General features: G+C 39.6%; 1 protein-coding gene across 5 annotated transcripts in view; it reads left to right on the forward strand.

Moving 5' to 3' along the window:
• Nucleotides 1–18,975, forward strand: part of LOC124118400 (zinc finger protein 1-like) — an 88,823-nt gene extending 69,848 nt beyond the window's left edge. Inside the window, exons 1-6 of one of the 5 annotated variants that reach the window (XM_046480504.2) lie at nucleotides 3,307–3,616; nucleotides 8,331–8,534; nucleotides 8,783–8,965; nucleotides 9,123–11,476; nucleotides 12,562–12,769; nucleotides 13,846–18,975. In XM_046480504.2, coding sequence (XP_046336460.1) covers nucleotides 3,508–3,616; nucleotides 8,331–8,534; nucleotides 8,783–8,965; nucleotides 9,123–11,476; nucleotides 12,562–12,769; nucleotides 13,846–14,048 — 3,261 coding nt within the window. In that variant the 5' untranslated portion in view covers nucleotides 3,307–3,507 and the 3' untranslated portion in view covers nucleotides 14,049–18,975. The other 4 variants (XM_046480505.2, XM_046480506.2, XM_048381655.1 and 1 more) reach the window with 4 other exon arrangements.
• Nucleotides 18,976–19,299: the final 324 nt, after the last annotated feature.

Consider the following 19,299-nt stretch of genomic DNA (forward strand, 5'->3'; position numbering starts at 1 on the left):
CCGCGACAGAATGGGCCGTGCATTACGCTGGTGAATCATCCCTCAAAGGACGATGTTAAGGGACTACTTCCCTATGACGGGAGGGGGATGTATTAAGGGCTACATTCATATCGCGAAAGGGGTCCATATTAAGGAGCTACATTCATATCGCAAAAGGGTAGCGCATTAAAGGTTCCCATTCAGCTGACTGAGTCAGACTCGGGGATTGAATAAAGGGCTGGTATCCCTAGAATAAAGGACTGTTGGGCCCTGTGTGGAGTCTTGGTTCCTCTGCCATTGATAGGATCACATGCCCAGCCCTTCGAGCTCCTCACACAATGCTATATTGTCTCAAATGTTTGCCTTTCATCACAGGCGAGAGACACACTGAATAACATAGTTATTCCTGATTCTCTATCTTTCTCATTTCTCTCTTCTCACAAGTTTTAAGCAATTTTGGAAATTTTTCGGTTAATTGTTCATATTTCATCAGGGAGCAATCAGTTTTAGTTGATTGTTGGGCAGGTTAATTTGAAGGTAATTCAAAACTTGTTACTTTTGACAGTTCAATATCAGAAATCCAAACAGATGTGAAAATGAGCTGAAAAATGGTTAGTTTTCCAGTTGTTGAGGCATTAGAGACAAATTGTTTAGATGTTTGATATTGCTAATTAAGATTTAATGTATATTACATCGTAAAATCAAAATGAAAAAAATTAACCTTTTTTTAAATAAAGTAAGTGGGCATTCATGATGAAAGTATAGACAACCTATCAGTGATTTAAGGGTAGAGTTGACAATTCAATTATCGGAGAATTTGATAAGGGTTTCAGTTTGTTTAATCTGATACTCCATCTTAAAGAAATGTTTTGTTTTAGGAGTGTAGATAATGGTGATATGTCACAGTTTTTTTTCACTGTGAAATAATAATAATTCCAGACATGTGATAAGGGATGTCAGGGGCGTCAAAGGACATCCACCTCACCCCAAATACAAGTGTGGCATACAGTCAGTTGACCTTGTTGAAAGTTGCTATTTATCACTCAATGACCATGGCCTGATAGCTAGGTGTTCAGTTTCACCCGGTGTTGTAAAACACTATCCCAGATGGGCAACATTTGTGACTAATTAAGACTATCAGTTGATAAGAGGTAAAGCATTTACACAGACAAGAACAATGGTTTCTCTGTGGGTTTACAAGTGGAGATTTGTGTCCATATGTTTTCTCATTTCAGTGGATGTTGTAATTAATTCCTGTTGTGTTGTCTTGGGAGTGACAGTTGTTTTCAGATCCTTGTGAGATGCACTGTATCTGACCTCTAGATCTGCCTGATTCGTTCTCCGATTCTAATTTATAAGGCTCACCAATAAAATGGTGTAGATGAATATGGTCTCAGCTGATAAGTGTTTTTTTAGAAGTATGGTTTAACATCACTCAGTTCAACTCTTTTTACAATTTTTCCATCTTTAGTATTGACACTTTTGAAATGCAATAATTCTCCGATACTGTCGCACTGATCCCTTCATAATCATAACGAGGAGCATCACCCAAAACTGCTGTAAATTTTTATGGGTTTTCTTTAATTAATTACAAGGCCCGTGTTTGTTTTCTTGATGAAATATGTGGCCAAGAACACGTCTTGGTAACCTCACTTTAAGCTTTAATTCAGGCACGAGATTTTGAGGATATAAAACGGCATTCCCTCTGACAAGCAGGAGAGCGTTGCGTGTTAAGTCAAACAACGATGTAGCCAATATGGCTTATTATGCAGTCTGTAGCGAACCCACATAGCCACTGCAGCAAATCCACTGCTGCGTTATTTTCAATATTGCCTAGTCTCAAGAATACAAATTGTACATTAGTGCCCCAACATAGGCCCCAGATTCGTATTGTTTACAGTGTTTATGACTTTATAACCAGGGCCAATGGTGTTGCTGAATCACACGACTTTATCAAACTGGGATTGTACGTTCTGCTTGATCCAAGTTTACATTCATTTGCTTGTTCCTTACATGAAAAATTTCATTAATATCGTCCATCTTAACTTCCGCAAGATAACTCATTCCTCATAGTCCTGTTTCGTTCATAAATCTAAGTTGAGCGTCAGCCCTTTAATTTCATTACCCGCGTTTATTTTGTGTGCAGTCATAACGGTAGAGATCTCGGGTCACATCAGAGATCCCTTGTTGATTGATCGGGAAGGAGACGAATGTCGATTGGGAACATTTCCCCTCGCGTGATTGGGGGAAGACGTAGGGCTAGCAATCTTCAATTGTCAGTCGTAATATTTGCAATCATGCTACGATTGTCTTTCTATAACTTCATTACATCGCTTTCAATCCCGCACTCAAGGACACGGCTAACATCACGCTAGAAGAGTAGTCAAGAAGTTTTTTGGGTTTAATCAAACCCCCCAAAATTTATTTTTAGAAGCAACTTGTTCAGTGTCATATTTGCAAAAATTACTGCGATAACGTTACATGAATAAATTCGTGCGATATCAGTATTGTTGAAAACCATTCAGCCATGACTACTTCAACATCACACTGCCTTTAAACATGCACATTTTTCTGCCTGATTTGAACCCCAAATTTTGTTTAAGGTAATTGTGTTTAATACATAGGTTTATTTTGTCTAATTTAATATTACCTGATACGAAATACTGCCTACTGTTAGAGATAATTGAAAATAAGAATCGGCAGTGAACATTAATTGTATCATTAGATTATCCCAGTAGTTATGTCCCTTGTCATCATATAATTAACTTATATTTACTGCATAATGGCTCGCAATCGGCCGATCTATGTTGTATGGAGATTGCTACTTTGTTTAGGTTGGTTCCGGACTCTATTGTGTGTGATGGCTGTAATTGTTTTTGCGAGGTTAAATTGGTTTGTGGAGCGGAAAGATGGCGCGTGTCTGAGTGAGGGGGGGACAGGTAGCATAGAGGTACACAAGACTACAACCAGAAATATGAAAATAATAATACATGTGACAAGTGATGACTTTAAAGGCAATCAAGCCCACCTGCCTGCCTGCGTGTGATGTTCACTTGGGTCTGGATCTCACACAACATGTAATTAAGGCACTTTAGTTCCTGTCTCCGCCACACTGAGGTCTGTTATGATTCATATTGACCTCTCTCTTATACTCCCTGATGTCCCGGTAAAAATCAATACCCATCTATTGGTGTACACAGCATAAACGGTCAAGCTCCCAGCTCACGGCATAATTTCATGCAAATGGGATTTCCATAATTACTGGATCAGCCTGTTATCTGATTCCCGTGAGCTGGAGCGGTGTAGCGTAGCCAGTGCCAGCCCAGCCTTAGAGGGCTGTGACAGGCTCAGCAGGGTGTGATACGCTCCTATAACTCCCGTCTCTGACTGGCTCGCTCCTCAGGGCCAGCTGGCAAATCACAAACCTGGGCTTGATGAGGCTGCCGGTGTACACACAGGAGTTGTCTACCTTGAGGCTGGCAAGGTGCTCGGTACTAGGAGTATTTGTATGAAGGTAAAGGTGTATGCATGCAACTTGAGCCGTGTGACTCGTTCGGAGTAGGAGCTGACTCCTCATGTGCTGTGGCTATAGGACTGCCTGAAGACATGTTTGAGGAACTTAAACTTTTTCCCTTTGGTGAGTTTTTCATTCATCTTTGTTAACCTTCATGTATTATTAAATGAATATTACTTAGGGCCTTTAAGTGATGACTGACATTGCCTCTAACTGTCAGTGTTGATGTGTCACACTGGTTTGTTTATGTTTTTGAATGGTAGTTCCGAGTTTATTTTGTTTGTGTAACAAATGGTTTAGACAAAGTTGTCATTACACACATGTTGAGATAATCAGCAATCAACAGTTGATGACTAAACAGTTGTTATTTTTCAAAATATTTTATTTTGTTGATGCTATTTTGGCACAATCATATCTGTCAGTGGTTACAATTTTAAGATATTTTCACCTTGTCGCTGATCCCAAGTTGAGCAACATCTACTAGCGTCCTTCTTGTCAGATTATGATGTTTCTGTTACCTGATTAGTACAAAACGACAGGAAATACAAAGTTGATATTATTATTCAGTTTTTTGTTTCCTTGTTTTGTAAAACGAAACACCTAAAAATAGTCGACCGTGTCACCTGTCAGGTATTATGGGTAACAGCTACCTTCTTCCAGTGTTTCATTTCGTCTGCCATGGAAGCGGGTAAGTCATGTTTCCTTGCATTTACTGGAACACCACCTCATATAGTAACATTTCTGATCTCACATGGTCTTCATAACCAGCTCAATAGATCACTTAGTCCTTTTAAAATAGAAATTTTGAAAATTGACAAAAAATCTTCCTGGAAATAACAAGTTTGATTGAAAGTGTTGTGGATGGTTTACACAGAGGTGTGAATCTATCTGATCACCTGTGTTCCCGGCTGGGCGTCACCTGGTACCATGCAGACAGTTGTTTGTCTGTGACCTCCCCCCAGATGGTCTCCATCACGCCCCACTGCACACATGGAAGCCTGGGATAGACCTCCTCCCTGGCCCGCCCAGTCTAAGGGAGGTAATTCCTCCAGCTTCATCCCTGTCTTTCATGATGAACACTGATAAGATCGATTTTATTTTATTACTTTTTTTATTTCTATTATATAGTTACGTTTGTTATTTTGTTGAAAATATTTTTGGTAGAAGTGAATGTGTTTCAAGTATTGATGTTGTTGCCATTTTGTATGGTGATGAAGCCATTTACCATGTGTCTATGACTAATACCTGATAATTAGCCATGTTTAGCTTCCATCATATTTAGTGAATTTGGAATGACACTTCTCTTCTATCATTACTGAAAATGTTTGGCGATGATTGCCATTATATTAGGAGTTGTTGATGAGGAGGGAGCCCCGCTTGTTGCCTAATGCGTACATAAAACAGTGGTGAATCATGGGAGGCACAGCATCTATGTAGTATATGACTGTATTGCCCGACTTGTGAATCACATGCGGCTCGTTGCTTAGTGGCATGGCTTACAGGAGGGACAGGAAGTGCAAGGTGTGTTCTCATTGGCTGACATGACCTAGGAAATCGCCACTTGGATCACACACTACAAAACTAATTGTTTTCATCTCAGACAATAGATATATGGAGATTTCTTGTTCCCCTATTTTGGCTGCCTATATTTGGCAGGTGACCGATACAAGGCATTTTTCAATCTGTCTTTATCACACAGGTTCAATTTCCTGTTTTCTCATTCCTTTGGTTTTTTTGTATGAAGTCATAGTTTTAATTTAAAGAATATCTTCAAATATCATCTTAGTGAATAGTTGTAAGATTGCTGACACACTATTAAGCAATAAATACTCATCATTTCACATTAGTAAGTAAAAGGATATGTACAATTTTACAGGTAAAATTAACATAAACCTTTCAACAATCTAAGTAAAAATTAAGCATTTAAGTTTTACAGGTAAAATTTACATCCTTACACTTTTAACTGAAAAACTAATTGGGATTGTAGTATTTAGCCGGAGCTGATTTATGTTTTCAAGGTGAAACTGTACAGGTGAAAGTAATTATCAGGAGGTGGCTACAGGTGTTTTATCACAGGTGTGTTATTTTACAGGTGTGTTATATCATAGGCTGGTGACATGCCAAGCAAACCATAGCCCTTGATAAGTAGTTAGTGCCAACATCCATATTTCCTAATTAGAGCCATCTTCCCAACCCTTTGTCTCATAATGAAGGAAACATTTCCTTGAAACACAATCTGGTTTCAATGCATGAAATTCTGTGTATAATTATTGTAGCTGAGATGAGATAACAACTGGAGATGGCTGGATCGTGAGGCCTCCCCTACTTCGCCCCATCTGGGAGGTTTACAAGGACAAGAAACTATAATTGCCTACACTATATCGCCTTTTATCCTCTTCACTTGGGAGAATCATAAAAATTGATTACTTTATAAAACTGACTGAAAAGGCTATAGAGTGCCAACAGTCGCTGACTAGAGTATTGTTTTTTGCTTAAGAATATGAAAACTTATTGATTGAAATACCACTTGAAATTTTAACAATTAGCGTTGATTGCACAATTAAGATGTCATTGAGATGACCCCCCATAGCTTTACTATGTAATGATTGGTAGTTGTTGTCTCAACGGAAGGCGAGTTGTCGTAGTTCTCTGGTACACTGTATGCAAATTAATGCATGAGTGACGCTGAATGACGTCCCAAGGTTTTCTTCCCGATGGCTTGTTAAGATCGGACAGGTGAAAAGAGCTGTATTGTCAGCAGGAAATGGGCCTTTGCTGAGACTCATTCATCAACCTTTCTGTCTCCTTGATACAAGATCTTTACCGTTTTAATTAAGCATTGAATTCTAGCATATCGACAAGAACATTTTGCCGCTATTTGGCCCTGAAGTAGGAGTATACGACACCGTAACGGCAGTGTAAAAGCAAATAATGTGAGTCTTTTACCAGAGACAGTGAACAACGCAGGTATTGACGCATGAAAGAACGATAATGATTGGCCCTTACAAATTTGACAGGCGTCTGTCATTGTGTGATAGAAAACTACAGATTATAGTGTTTTGTGTCAATCACTTGAATTGTTCCTGATTACTTTGTGCAAGCGCCTTATCTACAGAGTCAGAAGGCTGAGATTTTCGGATGTGAGTGTTTATGCACACTGTTAGCACAGTTTCCAATTTGTCACATCATTGAATAGTCTACGTTTGTGGAGGGTGCTTCTCTTCACTAGTTTGTGCTCATTAGAAATTGTCAACAGAAAGGCTACAATTACAAGCCTGTTAATTATTCCTCATACAAAAGAGTCACTTCCTACAGTGGAGCGACGTTCCTACAACAAGGAGGCGTAATTAATATTTTAATCGAACATTTTTCAAAACATTTGAGTGCACCTACTCCATGTCAAGAGGTTATGTAGTATTTTTCCAGGTGTTCTATGACAGATAAATCATAGCAGCTCCAATTATTATTTATCCTGAAATTCGAATGAGCTTCTGAGAGGTAGCCTCCAAATATATGAGATGGCAGTTTGCACTTCAAATTTGATCCTTTTGTGCCCTGCTGAGATTTGTTCAAACATCACTTCTAGCTTAGGTCCTTCTACTTTTGTCCTGTGTGTGCTCATGACTTTGCTTAACTCTGTTACTTTATTCTGCCTCAGGCTTGTAACTCTCATCAAGTGTTGTCAGTAGTTGTTGGGAAATAGTTTTGTTCATTTCTTTGCCCTGGCTGTGAATCATTTCATCCTGTATTTATGAACAGATTATTCAAGGACCTGACAGCCAATGAATACGAGACCTATTCAGATGGTGGTAGAATGTGGATAATATTCCCCTTCCACTGTTTAAATATTTCCTGGTGAAAAATACATTCGTATTAATAGATATTATTTAAGGTGTTATGATGATGTTTTCGGGGATTATGATGTCCCTGTTTAGGTGATAGAATTTCGTCATCAAGTTATGCGGAGGTCGAAATGATCTCCTTGCAGCTGTAAGGGTGACATGTTCTGAGAAGTCCAATAGACATTTCTGATGCAAGTCTAACATTCCATCCTCTGATTTTGCCCATTTGAAGGAGAAAACTGACAACACATGTTTGTTCAGTGTGGAGTTTAATTGGAATGCACTCTGTTATCAGAAGATAACATTTTATGAGCTGGGGGGACAGTGCAGCTGCAAGCAATTGGCAGTTTACAGTTTACCCCACGTTCAATAATGTTTTGGTGCTCACACAATTTTTTTAATTTGAATTTTAAGAGAATGTTAAAATTAACTGTAGATAAAATGTAGTATACCGTTTTTTATGATTTATCATCCATAACTTTAAGTTCACATGGTTGTCAGTTAGTGTATGGTTGATGAAGTGGCCGCTGAGTTATGAAATTCTGACTTTTGATCAATGTATTAGTTATTGATTCGCAAGAGCTAATTTCCCGTGCCGAATATCACCAACTAGCCTGCTATTCTGGTAATCAATACTGCTGATTTATCCAAGGAAAGGCAGAGTTTTTTCTCCAGTCATGCAAGTCTGATGATCTGGTGGAGCATGTAATCTAGGATTTGTTTACATCAGTTGCTCATCCGTTATCTCAGTATTAATCACAGAGGCAAATCACGAGACTGTTCTTCTAAGCTTGGCCATAGAATATTGGATTTCTTCAGATGGGTAAATTAAGCATCGCTTACTTACTGACAAATTTTGCGGGATTCGGGATATGCTTTTACCAGCGATTGATCAGAGCACATATATAATCAGCCAAGTAGAAAACGCTTGACTGTTTGATGGATGTCAAGAAATCAGTGAGTGGCCATCACCTAATTTCCTCTCTTATTTGCAGTGGAAAATGAAGATCATATCGATGACTCTCTCGCTACGGCAGTGGAGGAAAAGATGGACACCCCCTCCACGGGAGTAGCAAATGGTAACCATGACAACGCAGTCAAGGAGAGCCAGTGCGAGGTGACAGGTGTGGAGAATGAGACATCGCCAGAACCAGAGACTCGGAAGGAGGAGGCAGCAGACACTCACCCCACACAGAATGGTAGGCCCAGCCACACTGTTCACAACAATAACGCAGCCACAGTAATCATTTCATGCAATATCATCAGTTCTGGTCCGACATTTTGTGAACTTTTGTAATGATGACACATGGTAATTGGTATTACAGTTTTGTTTGGGAATTTAAGAATGGGTTTGGGTCATTGTGTAACTTGTTGAATCTATAAGTGAAAACAATTAAATTGTGTGAATTCTCTGTGAATGGATGTTTATTTTTGAAATTATTTGAAGGTACAACTGAAGAAGCTGAAGAAAAACTTGATATCAGCGACAAAAAGCCAGTGGCCCCTCAAACCAATAATTCAACATCAAACGAGGCAGACACAATCAAGGAGTTCCTGGGTCGCAGTGACACAGTTGTCATATTCCCCGAGCCAGTGAGCGATCTGGAAGAGGAACACGCAACAAGCATTGGTAGGATTTCCTTTTGGATATTGTTGAAATTTATCGCAATCTCTTAATGTAAGCATTGGTAGGATTTCCTTATGTACATTGTTGAAATTTATCCCAGTTTCTGTGAGAACATTTATTCGTTAATTAACAAAATCTTTATTGTTGGTTTGTGTTTTAGATGCTGTGAATGCAGTGGAGGAAGAGTACACCCTCAAGTGTGTCCACTGCAGTGAGAGCTACCAGCGTGTCACCCTGCTTCGTGATCACATGAAGACACAGCACCCTGACAAGGAGATCAAGTATCAGTGTCCCAAGTGTGATGAGGTCTTCCTGCTCAAGACACAGCTCGACAAACATATCGCACTCCACTCACCAACATCCCAGAACTGCAAGGTCTGCAACAAGACATTCGCCAATGTTTACCGGCTCCAGCGTCACATGATCAGCCATGACGAGAGCACTGACCTCCGCAAGTTCAAATGTCCAGAATGTGGCAAGGCCTTCAAATTCAAGCACCATCTCAAGGAACACATTCGCATCCACAGTGGAGAGAAACCCTTTGAATGCCCGAACTGTGGCAAACGCTTCAGTCATTCCGGATCCTACAGCAGTCACATGACATCTAAGAAATGCTGGGTGATGAATATGAAGGGGAGACGCGTAGATCGTAACGGCAACAATGAGGGTGTCATGTACTACCGCAGCCCGGGACAGACGTTCAACGACTCCCTCCAGTCCCCTCCCCCCGGGAGCTACCCACAGCAGTTCCTCAAGTATGATCCACGTAATGCAGGACTCCCCAGCTACTTTTCCCCAAACCTAACCAGCTCTCCTGTGCGTCCTCTGGGTATGGTTGCCTACAGTCTCTACCCTGACGGCAAGCCTTCAGGCCATGTTTTACCTCCTCCCAAGCTCAGCCCTCCGACCATTGAGTGCCCAAAGCCCCCACCATGCAGCACTTCTCCTGTGTCCCGGGCTCCTCAGATCTCACCGGATGTCAACTCCAATACCCAGCTGCTCAATCTGGCTGCTTCCGAGAAGAAGGTTGAGGGACCAGAGACAGTTAAAGTGAAACAAGAACCGGATGAAGCCAATAAAGGATCTCGAGCAAACTCACCTCATGAGTCAGCCAAGTGTGAGACTACTGGAGAGTTCGAACACAAGACTAACAGCATTGGGGAGATGATGTGTCGGTTCTGCAGCACTGGTTTCAAGAGTCCCGTTGAGCTGCACCAACATGAGAGGTACCTATGCAAGCTGAACAAAGATATTGTCCTACGGATGGCCCACCTAGAAACCTCTCGCAGCTCTCCCAACAGTACTGTGTCCGATGCAAGCCGCCATCCCACTCCGAACGGGAGTGTTGGGGATGAAGGGACGGACGAGGAGGAGGCTGAGGATGGGAAGGAGGAGACTAACCAGGGAGACAAGAAGTACAGAATGAGGTCACTCATCAGCGATCAGCAGCTTCAGTTTCTTCGCGCACATTACCAAATAAATCCTAGACCAGGCAAACAAGAACTCATCAAGATTGCCAATGAAATTGGTTTCTCCAAGCGAGTTGTTCAAGTCTGGTTCCAGAACATGCGAGCTCGTGACAGAAGAAAGGGTAAAGATGTTCCCTACTTCCCCAACATGGCTCGCTTCAAGGCTGCTGATGAACTCCCTGTAACCACAACAGCCTCTGCCTACATACCAGTTGTTCCACAGCCGTTTGCAAGTGCCCTTTCAGCCAGTCAGTCCTCAACACCCTCCCCGAAACTCAATGGGCAGCTGACTTCGCATTCCCTCCCACCGACTATCAACAAACCTCAGACATCTCTATCCAACCAGGACCAGCCTCTTGACCTCACTGTCAAGCGTCAGCCTCCCAAAGCTCACTGCAACTCTACTCCTTCCCCAACACCTTCATACAGTGAGGACCAAGCTCTCAACCTCAGTTGCAAGTCTACCATTAAAGAAGAACCTTCCAAAGACTGTAAACCACCCACATCGTCACCCCCATCATCAACCCGGCTGGAAGGAAGTTTCCACCAGTCTGCTATCTTCAAATACATGCAACAAGAAGGTCTCTTCCGGAACAGTCTGTTACCCGAGATTCCTAAAACAACCAGCTCAGTAATAACAACCCTGTCTGGCTGGTCTGTACCAACCATTCCGTCGAAGTCCTCTTCCCCGACCGCATCTCGTCCCTCCCCAGCATTGAGGGAATTCAGCGAGGGAGAACAAAGGAAGAGCCCATTGCATGAGGACCAGGATTGCTGTAGTTCAGATTCCTCTTCAGACAGTTCTGACAGTCAGGAAGAATCAGACGTAGCTGACAATGGCCGACTTGTGATAGACGAAGCAGACGAGAGGGGACTTGACAGGAGTTGTCTCCCTTCTAAGAATGATGCACTTTTCCACCACAACTTGAGAACCCTGGCAGATGTGTCTTTGGCTCGAATGGAAGGAGAACTGACTGTTGCGGATCACCTTGGAAAATCCAAAAGACTAAGGAAAAAATCCTGGAGACAGGTGAGCCTTTTCAAGGTATATGCTGCTATTAACTTATTTTGAGGAGGTTGATTTTTAGTAAATTATCCAATTATCCGTCGAAACCATGATAATAGGTCCTCAAAATCTCTTCTAAGAATTAGCATTATGATGTAGCAGCTTTGCAAATTTACAAATTTGCATGATATTACGAAAATATTAAATACATTCAACATGAATCTGTTATGAATAGTTTTATAGAATGAAATCATCAATATTTTCCTAAATGGTCCTTGCAACTGTGAGTACAGGCATGCTTGATGGGTGTCGTGTACAACACTTACTTCTGATTGGTCATGTCATTCACGCTAACATCAGTGCTAGTTTTTCAAGTGATTGTTGAAGTTTTGTGCATTCAGTGACCAAATGTTCATCATAACTCATCACTTAATACAGCATAATTTGTGTCATATCGTTTCACGGCAGTTTTAGCTCAGCAGTTTGAGTGCAGTGTCTATTGTGCTGTGTTTGCCGTGTTTATGTGCTACATCGAACATCTAATAGCTTCACTGTTCAGCCACATTGTGCATTGCTAGTTGTTTGTTTTGTTGATGAAGTTTGTTATTGAAACTGTCCTTAATAAAAAACAGGGTGACAAGCAAATGTAACTGGAACTTAAATTTTACATGTTAAAAAAAAAAATGAGAACGCATTATATTTAAAGATATATGTGAAAATACAATTTTGATTTCAAAAACTGTCGCCCTGTTAAGCTGGCACAAATGTTGATTTAAATATATACTCAAATGCTCAATGACCATCATTCCCCAGGTTTTTGGTGCCCATCCCTACAATTTTATTGTTGCCAAAAAATTGAATATAATATATTACTGTGTTGTTTATATAAAAGCTGGAGGTATCCAGTATTTCAAACTAAATGTCTTGCCCACTACCAAATTAATGAGAATCACTGCATGTTTTTTTAACAAAAATGACATTGAAAATAGTCAGACATTGTTGAGTGTAATTTGTGCCAGTTTCTCGTCTTGTTTGTTTGACTGTGTTTGACTTCCCATGTTGTGTTGATTGCTGTGTGTCGCTCCCTTAACACTCTGTTTCTGTTTTCCAACATGTGCAAGCAGCCATGTTTCTTATGGCAGGTGGAAGCAGAGGAAGCTAACCTTGACCTTGACGATTCTCTCAATGGCGATGACGAACCGCTGCGCAAGAAACGCAAGTCGTGGAAGAACCACAAGATGGATGTTGACATCGGGATGTATGCCTGTGACCAGTGCGACAAGATGTTCAGCAAGCAGAGCTCTCTCGCCAGACACAAGTACGAACACTCAGGTAAGCACTCTTCTAATATAGGTACGGAGTGTTATGACACAAATACAAACACTCAGGTAAGCACTCTCGTAATATAGGTATGGAGTGTTGTGACACAAATACAAACACTCAGGTAGGCACTCTCGTAATATAGGTACTGAGTGTTATGACACGAATACAAACACTCAGGTAAGCACTCTCGTAATATAGGTACTGAGTGTTATGACACGAATACAAACACTCAGGTAAGCACTCTCGTAATATAGGTATGGAGTGTTATGACACGAATACAAACACTCAGATACCCACTCTCGAAATATAACAGACTGTGAACAGGTAACGAGAGTTATGGCACAAATTCGAACACTCAGATACCCACTCCGATGATGTGACAGGCTGTGAACAGGTAACGAGAGTTATGGCACAAACATGAACACTCGGGGTAACCATTCTGGTATCAATAACAGACTGAAGAGGTAAAAAATGTTATGACGTAAATACAAACACTTGGGTAATCACTCCGGTAATATATCCCACTGAAGTGGTACAGAGTGTTTAGATCTTGTACAAATCCTAACACCTTCAGGACCCGTGAAGATTTGGGGTAGAAGAGGTCTTCAGCAACCCATACTTGCCGTAAAAGCCTCCTATGCTTGTCGTAGGAGGCGACTAACGAGATCGGGTGGTCAGGCTCGCTGACTTGGTTGATGCATTTCATGGAATAATGCTGAGTGCAGCGTTAAACAACAAACAAACAAACAAACAAACAAACTTCAAACTGGCCTTGATAAAAGGATGTACTGCTCATTTCTGAGTAGTATCGGTCCCTTAGGAAAAACAAGGGGCATGCATAAAACATCCATTTCTGATCAAAATAGATTCCTAAGTCTTATATTTTTCATACTTGATCCAAGAGTTCACTTCACCCATAGGTATTCACATCAATTGTTCCGAAGATATTCTTTGACAGCAGTAAATGATCCGAAGATATTCTTTGACAGCAGTAAATGATAAACTTCAGACTTTAGCTGATGCACTCTGAAGGACGAATGCTGTTCGAGATCTCATTCTAAACATGTTTCTCCCACTACCAACAGGTGCCCGCCCCTTTTGCTGCGAGGTTTGTGGCAAGGCGTTCAAGCACAAGCATCACCTGACTGAGCACAAGCGTCTCCACAGTGGTGAGAAGCCGTTCCAGTGCAAGAAATGTGGCAAGCGTTTCAGTCATTCGGGCTCATTCAGTCAACATATGAATCACCGATACAAGTACTGCAAGCCCAACGATGGGGAGGAGGACTAAGGGAGACAACTCAGTAGAGACAGTCTTCATGCAACTGTCTGCTGAAGCTAGCTTTCAAGTGTTCTTGCTGCCACACATGCGATATGGCAACTATTAGGCAATATGAGCAGAATCTGAAAGGGAGGTAACTCCAGACGAGGACACGCATTTGGAAACTGTCCATTCCATGGTCATTGAGCCATAGATGATAGTTGCTAGTTTTCATCTATTTTGTCAAAAGAATATTGGCAGAGAATATTTGCAATTATTTTTTACAAGGGGAGGTAACTGCGTAATGGCATAATCAGGGGAGGCAACTATGAAACTGCTGCAGTGGATTGAGAGCATTATAGCAATGTCAGTGATATGCAATCGGACATTTCCTTTGTTGTTACAGTATTACAGTTTCATGTATTGTTTGGTATTTAACCAAACGTCTATGAAGTGCTCATTGATGTTACAGTAAGTAATGATGATGTACCTGTTATTCTACAAGCCACGATCAAGTGCTTTACATGCAACCTATACTTAATTCCATATGGGACCAGATTTCTTACACGTTTTTTTTTTTTCATCCAATGTGGTTTTGATATTGTGGTGTGTTTATGTGTTAGTCGTATGTGTGTTGAAGTCTCATGTGTAATAGTCCGTGGTCTCTCCAGGACATTAGGACCAAACATAACCAGGGATATCATTTGTTGGTGCCTAGTTTTGTAAGACATCTTGCTGTTGAAGCTGAATCGCTGTGTTGTTAATGTTGTATGTGACACTTATTACTTGATGGACATACACCAGTTGAACGTTTATTTCCTAATGTCCTAGAGAAAAGCGCCACATCTGCGCGACTACTTAACAATGTATTCAGTATTCTAAAGGCTGCGTTGACATCAGTTATGTCATCAACTCTTGTCAACAGCCTTGTCTAAGCTTCCCATTTCTCACAAAGCCAATTTGCCATATTTTAAAGCCAGCTATTGCTGACATAGATTTATTTCTATTTAAGAGATTAGAAAAGATGTTATTTATGGGTTAGAGGTGTATCTTAAAGAGCTTCCATGACTTACTAGTTAGGATGACCGATCAGAAATGCTTGTGCCAATTCTTTATTGTCTTGCCAGTGCCAACTGTTTTTACCCTTTGTATGCGTCACAAGATGTTTTGTGCCAAATTGTCCTAGTCTTAAAGTTATTTACAGTATGCGCTGTGGTCAAGGGGAGATAACTCATGAAAATATTTATTTACATATAAGCTTTTGTTATTTATTAGATAGTTGTTGGTAATTTAGGGATCTAATATCCTTTGTTTTATGAGTTATGTAGTTTTATTGCCAAGATATTCACCTTATTTGCATAATACTATGAAGTTGTCTCAGTAGCATAATATTTGAAGTGCTGGTTAGTTGTCAGTCATCAGTGTGATCTGCTTGACCATGGTGCATGTAGGTGATGTTATAACGTGTACAGGGTAAAGCCTGAAACGATGTCTTTACCGGACAGTATTATTCCGAAGCTTGGCCAACAAAAGATGTCTATTCGACATCATGTGCCAACCTTCTATTGTCTTCCAAATGAACGTGTGACTGCCTGTTCACTTTTCATGTGAGGCTGTGTGTGTGTGTGTGTGTGTGTGTGTGTGTGTGTGTGTGTGTGTGTGTGTGTGTGTGTGTGTGTGTGCGTGCGTGCGTGCGTGCGTGCGTGCGTGCGTGTGTGCTCGTGCGTGTTTGAGTGGGTTGCTTATGTGTGTCTGCTTAAGTGTGTGTGCTTAAGTGTGTGTGTATGAGTGTTTGAGTGTATATGATTGGTGTGTGTGTCTGTCACTGTATGTTGCACGAGTGCCAGAATGAGAACTATGTTGATTGCTACACAGTTTTGCATACCTATTTTACAAGATTTTGTTTCAATAACAAATCCCCATTTACTCTTAAACAACAATTTTCTTTGTTAATTTTAAAAAAAATAATTTTGATATACTGACATTCTGAGTGGTAAATAAAAATTACCTCACGTTTGTTTTAATCAAACTGCTTATGAATGATGTTCTCAATGCCTGAATGACTGCAAGTCGAATGCCTGTGTCTATGTATTTGTTGTATATATAAACATGTACCTATTGCCAATAGTTACATGAAGAACATGTACAAAAATCAAAAAGATGTCAGTTCTATCATAGAATAATAACATGATTACTGCAATAGAGTATTTATAGCAATTTAGTTTAGTGAGCGCCACCTTGTACTTAAATCCTGTGGAGAAATACTTAATATCCAAGCGTGCAATAGGTCAGAAGTAAGTTTTGACTGCTGTAGAGAAGTATTATTTCTTTTAAACACTCATGTTTTTTAAGTAGTCTCATTTGTCTTGTGTATTATCCATGTGCCAAAATAAGCAATACTCTACTGTGCGATCAGTATGCTACAAATGTTTTGTTTCTGTAGTGCAATATTGGAGGTGATGTCTCAATCACATGACAAAAAGTATATATATAATATACAGCTATATATGATGCATAATAATGAAAATAATTTTTTTCTATATGTCTACACATCCATTATCAGTATTAATGATGTCTTCCCTGTATTTATGAAAAGATTACACCATCATATTGGCTAATATCAGTGCTAACAAGTGCCAACAGTATTAATCTTCCTTAATCTTCCACATAACAATTAAATCCACTGTCAGTTTTCGGTCTTCCATTTTGCCAGCATCTGCCAAACTCATCCTGAATCACAAGATTCTTCAAAGTATTGTAAGTGTTGTGTTATGTATTGTATCAATGTGACTGTTTCTTTAAATATTTTAGGCTACAAAAGCTGTTTGGTTAGGAATCAACAAATTGACAAGATTTCAAAATATCAAACTTCAAAGTAGATGTGTAATCAAATTTAACATTTGTTTGACTAACATTAAAAAAACAAATGTATAAGGCTAAAAAATTCATAGTTTTTGGTTCTCAGGTACCACCCACATCATCATGAAGTCTGCCGCACGTTCCGTTTTTGTTTCCATTTTCAAATATAAATTTAAAAAATCTTTAAATATTCCGCATCTTGAGCACATGACCCCGAAAGTTAAATGCTACAATACTTAAGAGCAACATGATTTCCCTGAAATTTTTGTAAACAAAATTTGGTTACATACTTCTTGAAAAAAAACAAAAAAACACCGCCCGCCCACACAATAATTTCAAAAGCCATTGCCTGAGAACCACATTCTATATATTTTTTTTAAGCCTAAACATTAAATCTAACAATAACAAGAAAATTGAATTATTTTGTTCATAGCCAAGAAAGTTCAAATAACCCAATACTTCAAAGGCAGATAACAGTCATTGTGTATTTTGTAACTGCTTATGATAAGAAGCAAATGAACAACAGAAGATTGTAGTTAGTAAATGTATATTTATTAAACAAACAAACAATATATCCAATAATAACAATTTCACAAAGTCGTTATGATAATGTGCCGTTATTGGTAATAAAGTTTGAGAATTGATGTTTTGTTGAGATGAGGATCTAGTCAGCAGCTAAATGAGCCAGATTGTATCACAGGATGCCAAATTTTTGTACAAAGAGAGTAGAACTAGTCTGTGTGATGTGTGTGTGTGTGTAGCTGGCCCCCATGCACTTGGTGCTGTAGCTGGGGACTGGATGCTGTATAATACTCATCCCCTTAGTGTTCTTCCACGTTTTCTGATCGGTCATCCACTATAGAGATTAACTACTTGTATGTGCAATCCTCTATGGAAAGCCAAGAGGGACTGAACGATTTACTTTCCAACATTTGGTAATAAATTCCCTGTGAGAATTTCATTCAAAGAATGAAAACTCAGGAAATGGAATTTTCGTTCATTCTATTTGCAGCCATAGGATTGTTACATTCTCATTGCAGTATATATACTAGATGCTAGATATCCTTGAGATATTCATGAGAAATCCATGAGATATAAGAGATATTCAACTCGTCTACAGTATTGAATCCTATATCTTCCAGATTTCAGCCGGAGGTTGAAACTATGTACCAAAAATACTCATGTTGTTGTTCTGTTGATACTTGTGTTTAAGTTGTGTTATTGTGTTGTTTATAGTTTAGGCCACTGCCTAATATTATTTGTGTTAGTGTTTCTGTAAATATATCAGTGTGTGTATTGTCCTGGTAGTGCCTGTTGCTATGGGTCTACTGTCAAGTTACATGATGTGCCTAGCTTCTCTAGTCAATTGTCAGAAAGCAAATGGCAACGTCAAATTAAAAACCTTCATGTAGCATTCTAACGAAGGAAGAGTGTAGTCTTTATATTCATGACCTTTCATTATGTTCAGTATTATAAAATCATGAACAAGGGAAATTACAAAACGAGATTTTGGGCAGACTATGAAAATGTTATTCCCCCATACCAAGCCATCATATCTCAGCTTTGACGTGATGTGTCGTTCCGTGTTATACTATAGCAAACATTTTGAACCTTTTTGGTTCCCGTCTTGTGTCAGTCAGTGAAGTATAAAGTCACTCGTTACAAATAACACCATTTTGATGTTTGCTACTCTTTGTTGAAGAGTTAAATCTTCATGTGATAAACTTTTTCTTGTCACGTGTGGAGTGTTGGGATGTGTGTGCATTCCGACCAGCGTTGTCAGGTTTTCATCTGACAGGGAGTCCGTAGAACCTTGTCCAGTTCTCGTGCTGGGGTTGCTCATAACACGCTGGACAGAGCGCAACTAATCTGGGTGTAACGATACGACAACACTGTCACTGGCCATTCTGGTAACTGGAAGGTGTAGAGCGATGTATGGAGCAATACTGAAGACAGGAGTTATATTATTTTGTTTCAAATTTGTTGATACAAGACAAGAACATTAAACCAAAATTTTGAGACAAGAATTAACCAAAATTTTAAGACAAGAATTAACCAAAATTTAAAAAATATTTTTTTCTAAAAACTAAGTGCATTTTGCCTTGTAGAAAAAATTAAGATCATGACATCAAAAGTTAATTTTTGAAGAATTTGATTCGCATCGTATCACACCTTTTGTATTGCAATATGTATCGTATCACACCTCAGTTTGTCGTTCATCACACTCTTCATCAGTAACTTGCTCCACAGATGTAATCTTCCTCAACACCCTCAACCATTAAACCATAGAAAAAACAAAATGGGAGTCTTTCTATTTGATAATCGTAGCTAGGTAATTCAAATTACCCCCTTTCCTTCAGTTTCCTTGCTTTGTTTATTCACTATTGATGCAATGAACAAACGTTTAGAGAAACCGGTTTAT

This window comes from Haliotis rufescens, unplaced genomic scaffold (assembly GCF_023055435.1).
Source record: "Haliotis rufescens isolate VD_foot unplaced genomic scaffold, xgHalRufe1.0.p SCAF_4, whole genome shotgun sequence".
NCBI classification, from domain to species: Eukaryota; Metazoa; Mollusca; class Gastropoda; order Lepetellida; family Haliotidae; genus Haliotis; species Haliotis rufescens.